The sequence below is a fragment of the Capricornis sumatraensis genome, chromosome 9 (genome assembly GCF_032405125.1).
Source record: "Capricornis sumatraensis isolate serow.1 chromosome 9, serow.2, whole genome shotgun sequence".
NCBI classification, from domain to species: Eukaryota; Metazoa; Chordata; class Mammalia; order Artiodactyla; family Bovidae; genus Capricornis; species Capricornis sumatraensis.
In genome coordinates this window covers 80,609,326-80,628,163 of record NC_091077.1, presented here as the reverse complement: position 1 = coordinate 80,628,163, position 18,838 = coordinate 80,609,326, and the positions used below count along the sequence as shown (strand labels likewise).

Sequence of the window (18,838 nt, the reverse complement as noted above, 5' to 3'; positions counted from 1 at the left end):
CTCCCTTCTCTCTAACAAAAGCTCTAGGCTGTTTACCAGGGAGCAGAATCCTTCTAGCTCATAGGAGTGGCAATCCTCTTGTCTGCAATTAGCCATATCATTTGTGAGAAGAAAAAGTCACCATATGCTAAGGGGCAGATTAAGGTGAGGAAAAAATAAGTAAACACAACTCCTTTTCCAAAGACTGTTACATCACACTTAAGGGTTAGACACAGGGGGAAAGTGGCTCTTTCCCAAAGTACATGTCATTCTTTCTACTGTAGCCTAGGTTCCTGGAGAGAGATCAGTGGCCATATAACTATGTGTCGCTGTGGAAAAGATCTTTTTTATGAGGTTGGGCAATGTTCTTTACTTGGAAAGAAATGGTCCAGAAGCTATTTCACTTCTTTCAAATGTTCCTTTCTTCAATGATCTTACCCTAATGTTCCAAGCTATGTCTGGTCCCATTAAGTTACCTAATATTTCTCTCTTCAAAAGAATCTCTGCTCTATAGATCAAAATAAATGCTATCTCTTTCAAAAAGGCCCCTTAGAACAAAAGCTCTTAACCCTAGAGTATCACTAAATGATCTCTAAGGGTCCATAAACCTTTTTGAAATGACATACAAATGTGTGCATATATTCATGCATTTCTTTTTAGGGGGAGGATATGGCTTCCATTATATTCTTTTGGGGAATCTGTGATCCCCAACAAGATTAAAGATAACCATAGAAATGTATACTTTGCCATAAAATGGCATGTGACGTTGCTGTTTTACAAAAGATTTTCGTGCTATCATTAAGGAACCAGCCCCAGAATTTGATGCCCACCCATGAATCCATCAGTGATGGCAAGTTTTGAATTCTTAAGGTAGATGTGAACCAAGGAAATAGCTCAAAACAATATGGAGATGTGTTTAATAAGTGAGGATGATCCAGCTGTCAAAAAACACTTTACACCAAAATTAGAAGTGACTATAAAGTAAAAACTTAATGGATGATTATCTTTGAAGACATTCTCAAGACAGGAGGTGAACAGACTCTAGTAAGAGAGGCAGCCCCTGACAACCATTTGGAATAGGGGCAAGATGTCATTTTGGTGTAAAAGTTCTAATGGGTCTGAACAAAATAAATGCTATACATAAACACCCACATGTAAAATATCTTGCTCTGAAACACATAAACCTCCACATGTGAGTACCTTAGCTTGATGTAGAAGTTGCACAGTAACACAGTCTCCTGAATTTCCTCTGATTCTGGTAAACTGATTCAATGAAACCAAGGAAAACATTTATCCTGGCCTGTTCATTTGAATACCTGGTTTACTGTATGAAACAATTTGAATAAAGTAGCTCTTCTTCAAAAAAGTCTAATGCTGCTAGAGTCTGTGTGAGGCCTGTGGGTCCCCTTGTCGTGACTGAACCCATTCCAGTTGACCATCCAAGAAGTCAGTCATTGTTTCTTTTCATTCAGCGGCATGTTAGTTGTCTACAAAAATCTATACTACATAGATTCAGAAGCCAGCTAGTCAGACAACATTGGAGGAATAGGAAAGTCTTCAGTAGAGGTTTTTATTCACAGTCAGGGCCATACACTACTGATGCCAATCAAGTTTCTTCATCATAAAGTAACCCCCATGACACTGTGTGAGGTGGGGATGGTTTGTCACAGAACCATCTGTATTACTGTATTCTGTGTTTAAATACATGTGTCATGACTCACTGTTATATGACTTGAATGCATCTAAATCTTTAATGTCAGGACTTTTTTTTTTTTTTTTAACCTCTCCCAATCCTAACTTATATTCACTGGGAGGTATGTTCAGAAAAGTTCCTGTCAGATGTGAAGGCCTCCCTAACTCTGTCCAGTTCCAACAGAGAATGGACTTGCTTAGTCTTCTGACTGCTTTGGAGTTTGACGAGTACTCTGGGATCCTGGGTTTCTGTCTATCATGCAGTATGATCATTTTAATATTTTTGCATCTATAATGCAATACCATAAAAAAAAAAAACTTAAGGGGAAGTGGGATTATGCTAGTTCTACAGCTAGAAAATTTCCCCTTCACATGTAGAAATCATGTAGTCTTAAAAACAGAGTCAAGAGCAACCGGCCTCTGCCCTCGAACTGTTCCACACTCTCTGGACTGCTTGCTTGCTGCTGTGACTGGATACCTGGGTCCATGGCCTGGCCTGCCTCAGATTGCTCCTCCCCATCTTGTGAATGGTTTAATCTCATGTTGCCACTGGGACCTACCAGACCACCTCTTCCTTCCCATGCTTTCTCAGGCATGACTTTCCTTCCTGCCAGGCTCCCTTGAGCCCATTGCTACCCATGCTCTGACACATTTTTTAAAGGCAGCTGTCCATAAATGCATGGAAATGTTTACTGCTAAATTCTCTTGGTTTCAGCTGAAAGTAATTCCCTGTTTATTTTTAAATTAAGAAATGAACTAACAGGAAAATCATCACAATTTTCAGAGTTGTTAAATAATCCTTTTGCTTTCTTTTTTCTTAATAAAGAGACTTCATGAATGATAGCATTCCTTCAGTTGATGGTTCTGTCTAGGTCTTACTTCCTACTGTGCTTTCTAATCATTCTGATATGATTTTTTAAAACATAAATTTCACACACATAGGTATTTCATATGGAAAATTATCAAAAACCCTAAAAACGAATCTGTGATTTAGTCCTATAATCACAGTCTCATGTGCTGGGGCTGCTGCGGCTGCTGCTGAGTCACTTCAGTCGTGTCCGACTCTGTGCGACCCCATGGACGGCAGCCCACCAGGCTCCCCTGTCCCTGGGATTCTCCAGGCAAGAACACCGGAGTGGGTTGCCATTTCCCTCTCCAATGCATGAGAGTGAAAAGTGAAAGTGAAGTCACTCAGTCATGTCCGACTCCTAGCGACCCCATGGACTGCAGCCCACCAGGCTCCTCCGCCCATGCTGGGGCAGGGACCCTCAAATATGATGCAAGTGGAATGAATTACTTGGCAGGAGAAATTCAGTCAAATACCAGTTGTTTTTTTGGAGCAGGGTTTACTGCACAAATCTATTCACTAGCTTGTTGGGAAGATAAGTTAGTGCCCCAGAGCTCAGTTGACCCAAACTAGGACTCAGGATCTGGCTGTTGGCCCAGCTAATGGGCTGGTGACCGACCCGTATCTGTATCTGTTGGCTTCAGTTGATACGTCCCTATGTTAAGGGCTAAACAAAGGCTTTTGTTTTGGCTTCATGAGAAGAAAAATGGTTAGAAGTGGGAGAATGGACAAGGGAGTGTAACATCTATTCCCTGCTAGGCTCCATGAGTGACTTTTGAATTCTTACAGTGAAAGATGAAGAACTAGGAAAGATGTGGTAAGAGCTGTTTTCACAAAAGACAGAGACTCTGGGTTGAGGCAGGCTGCTCCAGGGCCCAGGGGGCACAGGGACGGGGCAGGCGGCATCTTTCTCAGCTTTTCAATAGGAAAATGGTGACGTCACAAGACTGCAGGCAGCATCTCCACAGAAACTGTGGCGGTGCTGGAAGGGGTCTCCCTCAAATGGCCTGGGAGCCATGAGCTTGAACAAAGGTGCTGAGGCAGAAAAATCACTGGGTTCATTCCTGAGCACATTTCTTGGGACTTTCAGAATACCTGGAAAGACTCTACAAGAAACTAGAATTCTGCGTGGGCAGCTAGGGGGCACCCCATTGGTGGAATTGCTTTTTTGTTTTTTTTTTTTAACTTGCTTTTTCTTTTACAAAATAGCAGTAAGTAGGTTATGACTGTGGAGGTTGCTTTGGTAAGAACTTTGAGATATAATTCAGATACCAAACAATCCACCCATTTAAAGTATATATTTAATGATTTTTAAATTACATTCACTTGTTGATTTATTTACTATTGTAAAATATTGAATTAGTTTTTTAATTGAAGTATAGTTGATCTATAATATCATGTTAGTTTCAGGTATACTACAGTATAAGGATTTAATACTTTTGCAGATTATATTCTATTATAGGTTTTCAAAATTATTATGATGTCTTTTCTATAGACAAGATAATGAAGCCCAAAGCAAACTGAGTTTGACTAAAGATCTAGCCTGGTTTCACTTGGGCTGTAGAGCCCTGATAGCAGAAACTATTTTTCCTAAGAGCTACTGTCTGTGCTTTCTAATAATAACAATGCCTGTAGCAGTAACGTGAGTGCTAAATATGTTTCAGGTATAACCTCTTTACACATATTACATCATGTGATTTTCACAACAACCCCATGAGGTAGGTATTTAGAGCCCCACTTTATAAATGAGAAAAATTAGGTTAGGATTGACAAAGAAACTCAACAGTTATTAGTGGTTGAGCCAAGATTTAAACCTGTGACCCCCTGCAAAAGCTAGACTCAGATGGCTAGATGTTACAATCCCAGGCTGCACCATCTACTAAAATTTCCATTCGTTATCGGTTTTACACCTCTAATTCTTAGGTCACTTATTCAGGACAAACAAATTGTATGTCTTAAGCCTGATGACTAATAAAGACCTGGGATGGTAAATAAGGTTCGTCTGAAGTAGAAATGCCAGTCAGCTGAGTTCTGGGCTCACCTGTGGGCACAGGCAGAGTGTGCTCAGGATTGATCAGTGATGCCTGGCATGCGGGCTATGAGGGGACGAGCGACACAAAGGCCTCAAATTGCCCAGTCCTGACAGCCTTTCCAGTCTGATCACCTCCATTTTCCTGCAAGCTATTTGGTCAAACGTCACTAGGGGTCCATACTTCCAGAACCTAGTGTTCAATCATCCATGCTTTAAATACAAAGAGCATAGTCAACAGTTTATACGAAGAGAAGAACAGCAGTCAGTCACAGACATAACCACTCATCCACCGACACCAGGCTTTATCTGAAGATGTATTTAGAATTTTAAAATCTGAAGATAGCATAGTAACAGAGTCTCAAAGTTTACTGAGACGTTTTCATAGAATGGAAAAATTGAAGACCCTTAACGGTTTCCTAAGCTCAGTTCAGTCACTCAGTCATGTCCAACTCTTTGCGACCCCATGGACGGCAGCACGCCTAGGGCTGCCCTAAACAAGTACAACAAACAAAGTGACTGGAAACAACAGAAATTCATTGTCTTAGTGTGCTAGAGGCTCAAAGTCCAAACACAAGGTGTTGGCAGAGCCATGCTCCCTCTGAAACCTGCAGAGGAATCCCTCCTTGCAGGGGTCCCCAACCTCCGGAATCTAATGCTTGATGACCTGAGGTGCAGGTGATGTAATAATAATAGCAATAAAGTGCACTATAAATGTAATACCCTTGAATCATCCTGAAACCATCCCCACCCCAACCCACCCTCAGTCTGTGGAAAAACTGTCTTCACAAAAACCAGTCTCTGGTAGCAAAAAGGTTGGGGACTGCAGCTTCCTTGCTTTTCCCCAGCTTTTGGAAGTTTTCTAGCAATCGTTGGCACTCTCTGGTTGCAGCTCCATCACTCCAAGCTCTGCTCCGTCTCCACACTCCTTCTTTGTCTTGGAGAGGTTTCCAAAAGCACGATGGTTTCAGTTAAACTGGATTCTCCTCTACACACAAGCATTCAGGAGAATGAAGAAACAACAGAGCCAAGCACAGAAGAAAGGAAGGGTTCTTTCCATTGCAGATGAGGCGCCAGGCTTCCTACCCCACCCAGGGACAGATACATAGCCACAAGTGCGGTGGAAACTGTAACTGAAGTGTCCGCACAGAGACACTAATGGCTGCCCTCTTCACGTAGAATGGACTGGAAAAAAATCACTCATCAGTTCAAGGAGGCATGAGGAAGTTGTTACCTGCCTGGCCGCTGGGTGTAATGAGACACAAGCAGCCTCTAGCGCGAAACCCAAAGTTTAAGACTGTCACACAGAAGTGCAGGGTCTGAATTCATACAACCTACAGGATGTGGAAATGTCCACCTAAGAACCCAGTGGTAGGGACTTCCCTTGTGGTCCAGTGATTAAGAATCCAGCTTCCAATACAGGAGATGCAGGTTAGATCCCTGGTCGGGGAACTAGGATCGCAATGCCTCTGGGCAAATAAGCCTGGGCAACGTAACTACTGAGCTTCACAACTAGGGAGCATGTGCACTGCAATGAATATCCCTGAGTGCCACAACTAAGACGCGCTGCAGTCACATAAAAAATAAGTAATATTAAAAACGGAGACACTGATGGTAAAATTGGTTCGGGACCAGTGAAATAAGCTGAAGAAAATGTATAGCTGCTCTATGGTGGCACAGCCACAAGCCAGCTACATGAGACTCCTATAGAAATGCTACCAACCACTGCCCCCCATAACTGTGAGCTTGTGATAAACAGAACCCACACAAGGGAAAAGCACCTCTGCAACACCCGCCGGACCCTCAGGAGACCATCCTCCAAGCTTTTGGTTCTACAGTAAACTACTGTCCACCACACAGACAGGAGCGACAGTACTGCTCACAGGTTATGTTGCCCAGACTAAAGCCTTCCCAAGGAAGCTTTACCAGTGAGGACAGAATTGTGCATTTCAGAAGTCTAATACACATCTTTCTGGTCTGACAGGATCCTATCATCTGTGAACACAGCACAAATCAACCAGGGTAATTACCAGGTATCTGCAAGTGCTTTTACCTTAGGATATTCGCGGTGGCTTTCCGTTCTTGGGGAAGAAGATCTGGGTCTCGTAAAACTTCTTCTAGCAAATTTAAGACGTTCATCTTTAGTTCATTGTTGAGTTCAAAGTCCTAAAAAATGAAGTGGATTTTTAAGATTTTAGTTCCGAAGGGTTTAGCTCCATCACACATGACACCATTCCTCGTAACAAATTCTCTAGAAACTATGTATGGAAACGAGATGCTTCCCCTCCTGAGATCCTGACTTAATTGGTTTGGGGTGGGGCCCTGCTGACAGGTTTCCTGGGCTGTACTGTGCTCAGTCCTGTCCAACTCTTTGCGACCCCATGGACTGCAGCCCGTCAGGCTCCCCTGTCCATGGGATTCTCCAGGCAAGAATACTGGACTGGTTTGCCATTTCCTTTTCCAGGGGATCTTCCCCACCCAGGGATTGAACTTGGGTCTCCTGCATTGCAGGCAGATTCTTTACTGTCTGAGCCACCAGGGAAGCCCTGAGAGGTAGGCATTCCTCAAAGGGACGTGTGGTTCCCTTATCCTGGAGCACTGCCTTCTCCCCAGGTTTATTTCTGTTCATCTTGCAGCGTGAGGAGGTGATGTACTTTATCCTAGGAGCCTTCCTGAGTTGACCCAAAGCCATGGAGAGCTTGTTCTCAGTGTTCCCATGACGCACTCTATCATAACTCACTGTACCGTAAGGGCTGATTTAATTGTCTGTTTTCCCATTGGTCCATGAGTCAGTAGCTGGGGCACAGCAATAGCTTTAAAAAAGAAAAAGCTTTTTCAAAGTATAAATTCTGCAATTAACTTCAATACAGGTATGCTAAAGAATAAATGATACACACCCATGAGGCCGTGTCAAACAAACATAGGAGTGATAATGAAAGGGTACCCACATGGCAAAGGTGAGTAGGATTACATGCACACCAAAATGAATGAGAGGAGTAAGTAATAACCAGCTGAATCAAAACAACTTGCAAGCCCCTACTAATGCCCACAAACACATAAATAGATACATACATGAAGAAGGCAGAAGAGAATTATTCTTTACAGTGGACTTCTAATAAATATAAAGGAATATGAGTTAGAAAATCACCATTTTTGACCAAAGCAGTGGTAACTTATCAGGTAAGGATCATGAATAGATGCCACAATTTACAGGGAAACAGAATTAATAGTGTCAGGGTACCCTCTCCCCTGCAACACCACCATTAGAAATGATTAAATACAAAGGGAGAATCTGACAGATGTCACCTGAACCCAGTGATCAGTTACTGTCACAGGAATGGAGCAAACCAACATCATGGGTCCACAAATGTAATGTTCTGTGAAGAATCATCATTTAGTATTTTTGCCCCAAATGCATAATCTCACACTTGCATTGTGAGGAAGATGCAGGAACAGGCTTGCATGTTCCAAAAATGCTAATGTCATCAAAGACAAAGAAACTAAGAAATTGTCCCAGTTTAAAGGACACCAAAAGCACCACAGATAACGCAAGAGGTGAGCCTGGATTAGATCCAGGATCGAGGGGGAAATGCTATACAGGGCACTACCACAACAACTTAGAATTAGGTACCAGTCGAGAGCATCCTATCCATGTTAAATTGTCCTGAATTTGATCATTTTGCTGGGGCTATTTCAGAGCACATCCCTGGGGGAGAGGCGAGGAGCGAGAGAAAACGTGAGAAAGGAAGGGGGAGAGACACACATGTGGTAACCATGTGAACCATTAGTGACTCCAGATGTGTGGCCACACCTTTTATTTTATTCCAGCATTTTCTCTTGATTTGAAAATTTTAAAAAGCTAAAAATTAATAAAAAGGTCAAGTTGTCATTTTTTCACACTCTTTTATTATATGTGTTCTTGTAAAACATGGACAGCATACGGGCAGCATCCCGGGATCATCAGGTACTCAGAGATAAACTGAACGCTGCCACACCTTGCTTTCAGATCTGACTCCGACAGACTGTCCGTGCAGCATACGGTTTACCTTCCCTGCTACACAAAGTTACTCATTATGAGTACATTTTCACTTTAGAGAAAGTAATTTTGAAGCACTACATTCTGACTTCTTTTAAATGATTAGAGAAAATATTGCTCATTGCAATGGATCCAATAAAAAAGCATACTTTTACTATACTAAGTTCCTTTGGTAGTGTCTGACTCTTTGCAACCCTGTGGGCTGTAGCCCACCAGGCTTCTCTGTCCATGGGATTCTCCAGGCAAGAATCCTGGAGTGGGTTGCCATGCCCTCCTCCAGGGATCTTCTTGGCCCAGGGATTGAACTGGCGTCTCTTATGTATCCTGCATCTGCAGACGTACACTAACACCACTAACACCACCTGGGAAGCCCATATTTAGTAAATTGGGGGCATAAAGTCCATAATTTCACAAATTATAGACAATACAAAAGTCTAATTTAACCTGAATTGAATATTTGTGAACCTCAGTTTGGTGAAAAACAGTGTCATTAATTTTTCTCAGTATTTCCCTTTCACTGTTTGACAATCACTTCTTCAGAAGCAGGAGCCACTAGGGTCCAAGCAACACCTTCAGATGATATGTTTTCCTAAAATTTCACCTACTTTTTGCCCAACAAATTCTTGACTACTGATTTTATTTTTAAATGTATGCAAGTGGGGAGGGAGGTGGGAGGGGGGTTCATGTTTGGGAACACATGTAAGAATTAAAGATTTTAAAATTAAATAAAAATTTAAAAAAATGTATGCAAGGAGAAGAGAGTAATATTTGCTGCTGCTTTTGTCCTTTGTCCTCCTCCTCCCACCATTTCAAATGTAATGGGAGTGACGTTTGTCAACAGCTAATGATCTCACCTGCCCCCGTCTTCATGCACTAACAAAGGATTTCTCAGCCATCCAGCATCTTTGCTTAATGAATGTTTGATACTTATTATTGTGATGACTGAGTCCTGGAGCTATGTTTAATCTCTCAATGATGCAAATAATATGATTATCATAAATGAATTAGTGTGAAGGACATCAAGCCGGTGTTTGGACCTCGCTGGGGGCTAATTAGTGGCTTAATCAACAAGCATTCTCCAGTGCCTACTGTGCCCCATTCTGGGCTCAACAGTGGGAACACTTCTGAGACCCCAGGAAGGCAAGTTGTGTGAAAGGTCTTGTTAAGGAAAAACAGAATGTAATCTGATTATTCTGAGCTCTAGGAAGACTAGCCTAAGAGAGACCTTTGCAAACTTGGTGAAATCTGCCTAGACACTATCTGAAGTGAGAGGAATGGTTACGGGTGAATTCTCACTTTGCTCATGTAGCTAATATAAAGCAGGTTAGCTAATGATGGCTAAGTACAAAACATAAGAATTTTCACTCAGAATTTTCCTTTACACTTGAACAGGCTTTTATCATGTTCAAAGTGACCTCCTGTGTATGATTTCAGCCCTTCCTCAGCCGACCCAGGGGCAGGCAAGGAGGGAACCATAAACCTGGTTCACGCCAGGCCACTGAGGCTGATGGGATGTGATCATATAGGGTGAAATGAGGCCCTTAAGGACATGGCCGCGTGGGGACAGCACAGATCTTCCATCTTATTTCCAACTGTGCTTCTCAAACTGTCCAGTGCCCACGAATCACCGCAGATTCTGGTGCAGAAGGTCTGGAATGGGGACTCAGATTCTACTTTTCTAAGGACCTCCTGGGCTTTGCTGCTCACACTCTGAGTTGACTCATTGGAAAAGACTTTGATGATGGGAGGGATTGGGGGCAGGAGAAGAAGGGGACGACAGAGGATGAGATGGCTGGATGGCATCACGTACTAGATGGACGCGAGTCTGAGTGAACTCCGGGAGTTGGTCATGGACAGGGAGGCCTGGCGTGCTGCGATTCATGGGGTCGCAAAGAGTCCGACACGACTAAGCGACTGAACTGAACTGAACTGAAGGACCTCCTGGGTTTTGCTGCTCACACTCTGAGTAGAAAGACTTGGCCACTTAAAAAATATCATGCAAAAAGCAGCTCCTCAAAACCTTAGAGAAAAAAATCGGAATCTTCTGATGTACAACTTAGAATGTAAATTTTTCTTTTTTTACCAGAGCATGTAAAATGCAGAATTGGCCATTCAAAAATCCCTGTTAAAAACACGACCTACTACTCAAAAGAAGTCTGGGGACTTCCCTGGTGGTCCAGTGGCTAAGACTTTGCACTCCCAATGCAGGGGGCCTGGGTTCAATCCCTGGTCAGGGAGCTAGATTCCACATAGTGAAGATCCAGCATGTGCAACTAAGGCCCGACACAGCCAAATAAATATTTAAAAAAGAAAGAAAGAAATCTGAAATATCTAAAAGGCACATGCAGTAAACAGGAGGTAGATTATTTAAACAGGAAGTAGGTAATGGAAAGTAAGTTTGCCTAACAACCTTTTTGTAATTTATCTAGAATCTCATTTTTGGCTACATTTCCCCAGGACCTGAGATGGGATACCAGAACACTGCGGGTGTTGGAAGGACACTGGGCTCCTTCTCAAAGGCAGCAATAATGACGCCCACAAGGTGGCGCTCCTGGGTCGCCTGGCTCCTCGGGAGTCTGCAGCGCCTTTCCCAGACCCGCAGGCGGGTGTCGACCAAGCCAGGCCTGAGCCTGGGAGCTTTCAGGGAAGATCAGCAAACAGCGCGGCACCCAAGAGGGCCTGCAGTCATTGCAACAACCGCTTACTTAGGTTAGTGTTCATTTTCCAATTCACGAAGCAGGGTTGAGGAGACTAAAGCCTGGAAAAAAGAAACCAGTCTGCTTTCAAAGGCGGAGAGCCCAGAAAAGGTGAGACTTTTTAACACTTCAGTCTTTAAAAAGGAGACTACAGCTCTTGTTCTTTCAACAGGCACTGAGCATCTTAGCATCTAGGGCTTTAGGGAAGACAGCCAGCCAACAGAAGTGGGCGCACGGAGCAGATATTAAACAATAAAATTCAGGGAGAAGGGCTTAACAAGGGGCATCTAAAAGCAGGTGCCCACTGAATCTTAGGAGAGGGGCGGTGTCTGGAAGTGTGGGTCTGGGAGCCCCCTGTAAAGAGGTGACAGCTTAAGCAGAGTGTCAAAGAGTGGAGTGTAACACACAACACATGCTTAGGAGCAAAAAGTTACCAACAGATGATGCTAGAATCCTCCTGGTAAGCTATTAGGACTTAGGGACATTTTACCGAAACCTTACAGACTCAAACACACTAAGCATTCCTGGGAGAGCCAGTACCTTCTCCAGGTTACTGAACAACTCCTGAGGTAATTATCGCAACCAAGACTTAAGAGTTTGCCACAGGCTAGATGATATTTTAATCACTCTATTATCTGCTTCAACCCTCAACCCTCAACAGCAACAAGTTACAATCGTTATTATTCCCATGTCACGTATGAGGGAGTCGAAGTACTAAGTATCTTGTCCCAAGTCACACAGGCAGCAAGTGGCAGACCCAGGACTCAAACACAGGTAATGCTGGCTAAAACCTGAGTTTTTAACTGCTATACTCTTCAAAGAAGCAGTTATCAGTGAAGGTGTCTTGGCCTGAAAGACACATCTCAACAGCATTACCATGCTGATCCTGAACTACCTTCCATCTACAGTGACAATGATTTGAGACATGGATCTTGAGACTCAGGTTTGCTGAGTAAGAACTAAATCATAGAAGAGAAAAATCAGTTTCTCTGGCACTTTACAACTAACCCCTGTTGATAGTTTAGGCATTTTGGAAATGACATTCATTCTTGCAGGAGAATAGAGTAATAATTATAATATACCACATATGGCCAAGGGAACTCTAGGACACTGGGAAAGTCTGATTCAATAAGCACAGTTTGGGAGTAAAGAGAATTATGAGAGTAATTTTCTCATTGTAATCAATACAGTGTATTCTTAACAGTGGCCAGAGTTTTTAAAAAGAAAGTGGAAATGCTGCAGAAGGGAGTAAAATCACAGAGATAATTTTAATGGATTGAAGGGCTCATAAAGAAGGGGCCTTGGGTGTGCTAGGCTCAAAAATAAGAGCCTAAAGTTTGACTTCACGATTTTCACTGCAAAGCTATTGTTTCCTGTTGTCTTTGACTACAGAAGATGATTTTTTTTTACTTGAAATTGTGATGTAGATTTAGGTTAGATCCAGGCCATTGTGTCAAACGGGAAACTGAGCCAAAGATGCTGACTGATCTTCCCAAATCTGTGCAAATCACCCTGGAGTCTAGGGTGAACGCCATGAATGCTAGTGAACCAAAGATACTAAGCCTGTCAACCCCTGTGGATTTCAGCTCTTCTGAGGGGAACCTTTATTTAGAACTTCAGTATTGCCACCCGGTCCTAGGGGAGACTGTGCTGGATAAGGGACCCTGCATGGTACCTGGGTTGTCTTGTCTACTCACCACCACCCTTGTCTGCCTGCCTTCTCACCACCTCTGGGCAACTATGACTCTGAATTGGGGTTTCTCCTTGGAAAAGTGAAAGGTATAGAGTTTTCCAGCATTTCTCATCACCAAACTGCAAGAATATTTTAACCACCTCTTTGTTCACGCTACGAAAAGAACAGCCTAGTTGAAATTTTAAAGAAAGGGCATTAAGTGTGGAAGAGAACCCTACAAAAATACCATAGTAACGCTAAACTCTTTATAGTACCTGTTCAACACTTACTAGGTATTAATTACTCATAAGGTTGAGAATCTTCAAAGAGGAACAGAATATACAAGAAATGTATGCCTGACCATCATGTAGGAGTTTATGAACCAGGAAAAGGTAGCAAATTCCAGATATCATTAACCCCCAGATTTGGTAAGCATGCGTGCGCCTGGTGGGCCCTCAAATATTTGTTGGATGAATGGATAAACGTTCTTGGGAGCGTTCTTAACTTTGAGACAAGTGATAATGAGCTACCTAATTCTTCTTAAACTGGCAGTTTGGGAAATTAGTTTAGCAGATGTGAAGTGGGAGGCTACGAGGAGAAGGCACAATGCGAAATGTGGAAGATATGTTAGAACAAAAATAACCGGGGAGAGGCAAATGGCGGTGAATGACACCAGCTCAGCGCGAAGGAAAAAGCTATGCAGAAAATAATTTATTCCATCATTTCTTAACAAATGACTCTGCATGGGAATGACTTGCTAAAATGCAGCCTCTAGACCTGAACAGCTGTGCTTAGACGAATTTTAAATACTGCCCTACAACCTTGAAATCCGAGAGCTCCTGAGCTTACATCTCTAAGTTTCAAGAGAGAATCAGCCAGTTTAAAGGCATTTCTCAGGAAAAAAAGAGAATTTTTCCACATGCTGTGTTTTCTGTTGGTTTCTAGACAGGTGTGAACTGATATGGAATTGTCTCTCTCAAGAAAATGGCAAGGATCAGAGGGAGAAAGAAAAGTGTGGAAGAGCCTGGTTTTATTCCTGATTTTGTAACTTTCTTAATTAAAGAAGGCCACATGCCAGGAAAATTTAACTTGAATAAAACCTTACCAAAATGCTAGGATGTATTCTCTAAGCTATGCTTTGTCCTCCCTTCCCAGATTCTTGAGAGGGGAAAAGACTGATAAAGAAAGCTGATAAGTTTTCCACACAGAGAAGACAGACTCAGAATCATAGGAATCTGGTAGAATTAGAACCTTCAATGTCCCTCCAGAGAGAAACTTCACCCGAGCAGATGAGACGATATAGGTGGGTGACTCTGGGGAGCAGAGTTGGGAGGAAAGAAACTCAAAGCAAAAGTCAGCAGGTGAGACAACATCTTGGACCCGAATGAACCGTCTGATGCACCAGTGTTAAGCGGGCTCCTCCAAGTCCTAAGGTGACTGAAAGTAACAGAGGTCACTGGTCCTGAGGACTTGATGGCACACCATGGTCTCCAGAAATACTTCCAATGACCCAAGAGCATGCGGAATGCAAACTGGGAAAAAGGAGGATCCCACAGCACCTTTAATCAGAAAACTCTTATAGCAGAGATAAGAACCTATCAAAGTACATACAATCCCTTGTGTGCTTCTCTGAATTTTCTCTGTCGATGCAATCCATCCACAAAAGGTTAAAGAATCCCACTAGTTCTACAGGGAAAACTACATTTCTGTCTCGGCAACTAATGGAAACTGAAAAGAAGTTCCACTTAAGACATCTTCTTTAACTCTTAATTCTATTTCACACTGACTTAAATAAATCCTGATGAAAATGTCTTGCCAAGCATTTTTAAAAGACAAGCATGGAAAGCTTAAGGAGAGTTTAAAGGATAACAATATGGAGGCATAAAAGATAAGAAAAAGCTCTGGTAAGCAGTTCAAGAAACAAGAATCTTGTTTGCCTGGACCACAGAAAGAGTTAAGATCTATCCTCAAGCTTAAAAGAAAAAAAGAGAGAACCCGTATCTATCAGCTAATAGTTTCTTATATATTTTCTAGAGCAGTCTGACAAATCATTCCTTTCTGTAGAAGAACCCCATACAGATCATTTGGTCAAGTTTACAGATTTACAGCAAACACACACTGGAATCCAGACTAGAATTCAGGTTTCTGGATTTTGTTCCTCATGTGAGTCTTTTTTTGACCCAGAAACTAAAGTGAAATGCAATGCCCAAGGCAGTCTATTCTGAGGGGAGGAGAGGACAATGTCAATAACCACCACCACAAAATTCAGCAGGATCAAACACCCACTGATGAAAATAAGTACCAGCCTACAGGTTCAGGAAATCAGAAGGAGCGAAAAGGACGTTGCTATCCTAATTAAATTAGATACAGCTTTCTCTATTGGGCTGCCTTTATGGGAAGTCTTGGGCTTCCTTGGTGGCTCAGCAGTAGAGAATCTGCCTGCCAGTGCAGGAGACACGGGTTCAATCCCTGGGTCAGGAAGATCCCCTGGAGAAAGAAATGGCAATCCATTCGCCTATTCTTTCCTGAAAACTCCCATGGATAGAGGAGCCCGATCTCAAAGAGTCAGACAGGATTGAGCAACTAAACAACAGCAGCAAATGGCCAAGTCTGGGCTTGTCCTGGTTTGCACCTGATGGATGTTTGCGATTTCTTAGCTTCGACATTTAGAGGCCAACGGTGGTAGTGTGGACAGCTAGAAGCAAATTGGGACCAATTAATAAGGATGAGACTAACATAAAAACTATGTCCATGGATTATCTTTCTATTTGGTGGTTTTTATAAAAGCATTTGCAAGGTTGAGGTCATACACACTAATTTACCATTAAAAATAAATATTTCAGAGACTTCCCTTGTGGTCCAGTGTTTCAGAATCCACCTTCCAATGCAGGGGACGTGGGTTCTATCCCTCACTGGAACATTAAGATCCCACATGCCGCAGCGCATGTGCGGGCTTGCCAAGCCTGCAATTACTGAGCCTGACTGCCGCAACTAAGACCTAGTGCAGCCAAAATAAATAAATATTTTTAAATATTTCATAGCTTCCAGCATCTCACAATGTGACTGAATTCTCTCTTCTTGTTCCCGGCATCCCCATCAGAACCCACAGGCAGGGAAAGGCCTAGGAGCCTCCCTGTACTACCTGAGTGATGAGGCCACATCCTAATCCACCTGGGATACTGGTGGGATGTCTGGGGTCCTGAGGCCTTGAAAACAGCAGGGGTTTTTCTGGTCTGTGACCTTGGACAGCACCCCCAACTCCTGCCCTGGCAGTGCCCGGGGGAGACTGGTACGGGAGACGGCTAATCACTGTCTGAATGCAGGAGGCACAGCAGTGGCTGCTGGAAGGGGGCAGGACTCTGCCCAACCTTTAGCAAGCACAAATCCTTTGTCTAAGGGACACAGAGTCTAGGGCCAAAGTCTCAGAGAAGACTAAGAAATAGAGAACGGAAGTGTTGTCAGTGCTAACATATGACATGCTCACTGTCTGAGGTCATAAGTGGCTTTTTCCTATCCGTTTGGAGTGCTCTGCGTCCTGAGTAGAGATGCAGGCGAGATGCAGGGGCCGTGAGATGGGTGGTTGAGAACCTGAGCTGGGCAGCCAGCAGCCCAGGTGTGAAACCTGGTTATACCACTGGCCACCTGCAACATCTCAGGCAAATTATTAATATTTCGTCCCCAGGCTTCAATTTCACCATCTGTGAAACAGAGACTATACCTTCCCTCCCGCTAAAGGCTGGAGTGAGGAGTGAATGAGTGAGTATTTGAAAACCACTTAGAACGGCACCTGACATTAACACAGTATTGTTACAGAACCCTTTGAACACTCTGGGAGCCTGTCACTCAGAATGCATCGTCAGAGAGCAGACTGCCTTCTGGGGGTGGCAGGGGTGGGGAGGTTAGGTTTTCAAGTCGCCCACGAAAGAGTGAGTGTCCCACTCTGTAACTAAGACCATCTCAAACCTCAGGTTGGCGCAGAGATCATTCCCCTGGAATCCCAGAGCTCCTTCTCCCAGGTCAGTGTCAGGGACACATCTCCCCAGGAAGTGGACGCTGGGAACTCACATTCAGCTGTGCTGAGGATGCGGGGGAGGGACATTTGTAAGGTCCTGGTCACCTTTAGGAGAATGAGGTCAGGAAGCACCCAAGGGTGGCAGAGAGTACTGTGGTCCAGGGAGGGACTCTTTCTCCTGAGAAAGCTCCAAGATCAGGCATCCCTACTCTGAAGGCTGTCTCATGAGTGGAAAGAAAATCCACGACTCAGGAGCAGAGTCTGGGTGGCCCATATAGCCAGGGAGAGTCTCCCAGGCAGACTGGTAGAAGCAGTAGAGACAAGGACGGGGTGGATCCGAGGACAGGACAGGGCTGGACGCAGGCTGAGAGCCATCAGACCAGGCAGCAGGAGCTGCCTGGTCAGGAGCGGGTTCTCTCTTATCCATCTCATTCTTCCACCCACAACAAAAGTCTGCCACGTGCTTGTCCTGGCCAACCTCCATTTCAGATTTGGAGCACAGAATAAATCTGAACTTAGTGCTTTAAGTTGACACTGGATTTTATGTTTTCCTAAGCAAGGCTAAAAATTTTAAAAATTTAACGGGGCCTCCTGGGGCTTCCCCAGCAGTTCAGCAGTAAAGAATCCACCTGCAGTGCAGGAGAGGTGGGTTTGATCCCTGGGTCGGGAAGATCCCCTGGAGAAGGAAATGGCAACCCACTCCAGTATTCTTGCCTGGAGAATCCCATGGATGGAGGAGCCTGGTGAGCTTCAGTCCATGGGAATCACAAAAGAGCTGGACATTTCTCAGCAACTAAGCAACAACAATAAATAAATAATAACCTAATAAATACAGTGTGTGCATGCTCAGTTGTGTCTGACTCTCTGCTGCCCCATGGACTGTAGCCAACCAGGCCCCTCTGCCATGAACTTTCCAGGCAAGAATATTGGTGTGGGTTGCCATTTCTTTCTCCAGGGGATCATCCCAGCCCAGGGATCGAACCCATGTCTTCTGCATCTCCTGTACTGGCAGGTGTACTGGAAGCCCCAGTAAACACAGTATACGTTCATAAAATCCAGTTTTAAAAGGGCTCTCTGTCACCTGTCAAAATAAGAAAAAGAAGGGATGAACTGATAAGCTCTCATTTTAGGACGTCCTGATCCCTGAGGTCTTTGAACACACTAAGTACAGGCCGTCACAGCGGCACCTACTTTTCTGCCTCAATTAGTCAATAGGGCATGTTTCCACTGTACTGCTGGTCTGGGGTCGCAGGTCCAAAGCCCAAACATAAGGGTGTTTGTTGTCCTTCCTTACTGAGAAAAAGCCATCATCTTCTCTGTGTGATTTATAACTGTAATACCAATGTTCCAAAAAGATTTTGCTTCTGCTTCAGTAAACCCAGTCTGGGTACTTCCTTCTTCAGCAGGCTCACTGGGGCCCTGGCGGAGACCACCCACCCAGGTTCCTGCTTCAGAAGAACGGGGCCCTGCAGGGCAGTGGAAGGACAGGACATCAGAGCTGGGTCTACTTACTGCTGAACTTTTGAGTGGCCTGTTACACTGTAGCCACTAATCACACATGGCCAGAGGCTACTGTTCTGGATACCACGGACATAGAACCTTTCCATCACTATAGAAAATTCCCTGAGCAGTACTGATTGAATCTCCCTGAGACCTAATGGCTTCACTGGTCAAATAGGGGTAGTGGCATTTTGTCTGAAGGCCTGGATTCAGCCCATTCCACCTTCACAGGGCTCTCCCAAGAACAGCCATACACAAAGTTCTGAGCATCCATCTAGAATGGTTACTCTAACAGGAATTGTTGTTCAGTCACTCAGTCATGTCCAACTATTTGCAACCCCATGGACTGCAGCAGACCATGCTCCTCTGTCCTCC

At 43.8% G+C, this 18,838-nt stretch overlaps 1 protein-coding gene and 1 non-coding gene across 2 annotated transcripts in view; one reads left to right on the top strand and one right to left on the bottom strand.

The window, feature by feature from the left end:
- The window catches only part of RASGRF2 (Ras protein specific guanine nucleotide releasing factor 2), a 249,152-nt gene that overhangs the window by 18,312 nt on the left and 212,002 nt on the right, over positions 1 to 18,838 (bottom strand). Inside the window, exon 19 of the mRNA XM_068980666.1 lies at positions 6,601 to 6,713. Coding sequence (XP_068836767.1) covers positions 6,601 to 6,713 — 113 coding nt within the window. The remainder of the gene's footprint in view (positions 1 to 6,600; positions 6,714 to 18,838) is intronic.
- TRNAG-CCC (transfer RNA glycine (anticodon CCC)) lies at positions 10,749 to 10,821 on the top strand. Its single transcript has one exon. It is a non-coding gene; the product is annotated as a tRNA-Gly (tRNA).